The following is a 3,312-nucleotide window of genomic DNA, read 5'->3' as shown; positions in this document are numbered from 1 at the left end:
GAGGGGCTCGAGGAGGGACCAGTGATAAAAGCGGAGTTTAGGGGATCTGGAGCGTGGCCAGATTTGGGCAGAGACCTCGCGGATCCAGGTCTGGCTCGGGGTTCAGAGTGGGAGCTTAGGCACTCTGGAGTTGGCACCGTGCCTAGGGAGTGGGGCTAGAATTAGGGAGAGGCTGGGAGCGGGGCAGGGTGTGGTATCTCAGGAATGGGATCGGAGAACTCAGCCTCAGGATGATCTCTCACGGAGCTCATGACGGAGGATCCTGGAGGTGGAACTTGGACTGGGAAAGGGGCCCCTAACACGTGAGGCTAGAGTTCAGGGGTCCTAGCATACTACTTCCGGGGATCCGGCTGCAAAGGGAAGCGAAGGGCACCAACGGCACTGGATTCTAGAGGAGGAAGCTTGGTTTATGAGGCCCCAATAGTTCTGAGAAAAGTGAAAACTGTGGTGCTGGGGAAAACCGTCCCCTGGACGGCAAGGAGATCAAACAAATCAATCCTAAAAGAAATCAACCTTGAATTTTCATGGGGGGAGGGGTCGCTGATGCTAATGCTGAAGCTGAAGCTCCAGTACTTTGGCCACCTGATGCGAAGACCCGACTCATTTGGAAAACACCCTGATGCTGGGGAAGATTAAAGACAAAAGGAGAAGAAGGCAGGCAGAGGATGAGATGGCTGGATAGCAACACTGACTCAATGCATATGAATTTGAGCAAACTCCGGGAGATAGAAAAGGACAGGAGCCTGGCCGTTCTGCAGTCCACGGGGTCGCAAAGAGCCGGACGCAACGGAGCGACTGAACAAGTAGCTCTAGGAGAATCGGCAGAGCTGGGGCGGAAACTGGAGGCGGAGAAGGGTCGTCCGGAGGCGGGGCCAGAAAGCGGGTATTCCAGAGGGGGATCACCCCGCCCTCTCGCCAACCCGGATGCCCCGCCCCGCTACTAATTTGTTTATCCAAGAGTTCAGGAACCCTGCTTGCAGGATGTCCATAAAACGTCAGTCTAACAATGAAGGCTGGAGGTCCCTGGTGGTCCAGTGGTTAAGAATCCACCTGCGGGGCGTGCTTACTCGTTCAGTCGGTCCGACTCTTTGGGACCTCGTGGACTGTAGCCTGCCAGGCTCCTCTGTCCACGGGATTTCCCAGGCAAGAATACTGGAGCAGGTTGCCATTTCCTACTCCAGGGAATCTTCCTGACCCAGGGACAGAACCCACGTCTCTGGCGTCTCCTGCATTGGCAGGTGGATTCTTTACCACACTGCTGCCACCTGGGAAACGGGACATGGGTTTGGTCCTTGGTCCGGGGAAGATTCCACCACCTGTGGCGGGAAAACTAAGCCTGTGTGCCACAACTACTGAGCCCGTGTCAGCCTGCAAGCAGCAACAAAGACCCGTCACAGCCAAAAATAAATAGAGAGATAAAAATGAAGGCTGACTCAACCTTGAAGTCACAAAGACACACACACACACAATCATAGACAGACTCACAAATCGTGCATATCTTGCTTTACAAAGGCTGTCGCAGACACTGTCCCACACAGAGATACAGACAGCAAGTGACACAGTGTTGTACACACACTAGGCAAGTATGTATATACATGTGTATATACCCAGCACACTGCTGGTGCCAGCCCCTTTCAAGAGACTGTGTTGAGGACCCAGGGAAGGGCACGTCTCTCTTTGCACAACTCTTGCCTCTCAAAAGGCCCAGAACAGGCTCCGGGTTTAGTGCACAGCCTCCCCTTCTCTGTGCCCAATGCCCGTAGGCGCTGAACAGTGGGATACAAGCAGTGGGGCCTGGGGAGCTCCACCCCTCTCCTTTCAATACCATAGGCATAATTTGTGTATGATCCAGAGGGACCCTAAAAGGGGGAAACTGAGGCCCAGAGCAAAACTAGATTCTGAGGAGTTACATGGGAAGGCAGACCCAGCCAGGATGGATCCCCAGGCTTCTTCCCCACAAGCTGGGTTCGGGACTTGAGGTTTGGGGCTCAGGGCTCAGGGCTCGGGGCTCCAGGCTCTGGGTACCAAGCTTGGGGTTCAGGCTCAGAGCTCAGGGCCTCCACCTGTGTGTCCACAGATGTGGTGGTGCTTGAGGTGAGCAGCTCCCTAGCACAGCCCTCCCTGTTCTACCACCTGGGTGTGAGGGAGAGCTTCAGCATGACCAACAACGTGCTCCTCTGCTCCCAGGCCGACCTCCCTGACCTGCAGGCCCTGCGGGTAGGTGGCCCGGGGGCTGGTGGGGACCGGCCCGGGGGCTGGTGGGGACCAGCCCAGGGCGGGAGTGGCCTACCCAGAATGCCAGTATCTGAATGTCTCTCTCTTGCAGGAGGACATTTTCCAGAAGAACTCGGTGAGCCGAATCCACCCCTCCTCCGTGGTTTCCCTTTGACCTCCATTATAACCTCTGCTCTCCACCATGTTTCCAGGCCTCCTCATTCACCTCTGACCTCCCTAGTGCCCCCCTGACATCCATGTGACCTTTGGCCCCCTATTGCCTCCCTTTGTGAAGTGGGCCCCTTCCCGGCTATTCTAATCCCCATGGGGGTGGACCTCTGACCCCTTCACTGCCCCTCTCTAATCTATTCCTGACCTCTGACCTCCTCTGATTTCTGGCCTCTCTCCCACCCTAGGATTGCATTGGCAGCTACACGCTGATCCCCTACGTGGTGACAGCCACCGGTCGGGTGCTATGTGGTGATGCGGGCCTCCTGAGGGGCCTGGCTGACGGGCTGCTCCAGGCTGGGGTGGGCACAGAGGCCCTGCTCACACCCCTGGTGGGCCGGCTGGCCCACCTGCTGGAGGCCACGCCCACGGACTCTTGGTAATGGGGGCCCCCCAGAGCGGGAGTGCCAGGAGGAGCTGGTGAGGACAAGGGGGGCCTGGAGCTGAGGGGCAGACCCTGCCATTCTCTCTCTCTCCCCTTCCCTGGGCGTTAGTGGCTACTTCCGGGGGACCATTCGGCAGGACATCCGGAGGGCTCGGGAGCGGTTCAGTGGGCTACAGCTGCGGCAGGAGCTGGCTCGCCTGCAGCGGAGACTGGACAGTGTGGAGCTGCTGAGCCCCGACATCATCATGAACCTGCTGCTCTCCTACCGGGACGTGCAGGTGTGCGGGGCTCGGAGAGGCAGGCAGGCCCGTCCAACAAGCCCCAGGCCAGTTTCCAGACCCACCAGAGGCTCTGAATGAATTATCTGACATCTTCAAGCCTTGGTTTCCTGGGAGAAAACCAGGAAAGGCTGGGCACCCAGTGGGGTCTCCGCGTACGGTGCAGTGTCTGCACTTCCTGGAAGTGTGCAGAGGATGGTGGGTGGG

The 3,312-nt window shown here is 57.8% G+C and overlaps 1 protein-coding gene across 2 annotated transcripts in view; it reads left to right on the top strand.

Annotated features, from left to right (window-relative positions):
• Nucleotides 1-3,312, top strand: part of MAP3K6 (mitogen-activated protein kinase kinase kinase 6) — a 13,971-nt gene that overhangs the window by 1,186 nt on the left and 9,473 nt on the right. For both annotated transcript variants that reach the window (XM_010830123.1, XM_010830124.1), the window contains exons 2-5: nucleotides 2,078-2,217; nucleotides 2,327-2,350; nucleotides 2,631-2,821; nucleotides 2,937-3,105. In XM_010830123.1, coding sequence (XP_010828425.1) covers nucleotides 2,078-2,217; nucleotides 2,327-2,350; nucleotides 2,631-2,821; nucleotides 2,937-3,105 — 524 coding nt within the window. The remainder of the gene's footprint in view (nucleotides 1-2,077; nucleotides 2,218-2,326; nucleotides 2,351-2,630; nucleotides 2,822-2,936; nucleotides 3,106-3,312) is intronic.

Source organism: Bison bison, unplaced genomic scaffold (assembly GCF_000754665.1).
Source record: "Bison bison bison isolate TAMUID 2011002044 unplaced genomic scaffold, Bison_UMD1.0 scf7180017864516, whole genome shotgun sequence".
In the NCBI taxonomy this organism is placed as follows: domain Eukaryota; kingdom Metazoa; phylum Chordata; class Mammalia; order Artiodactyla; family Bovidae; genus Bison; species Bison bison.
This window is presented reverse-complemented; position numbering and strand designations above follow the sequence as displayed.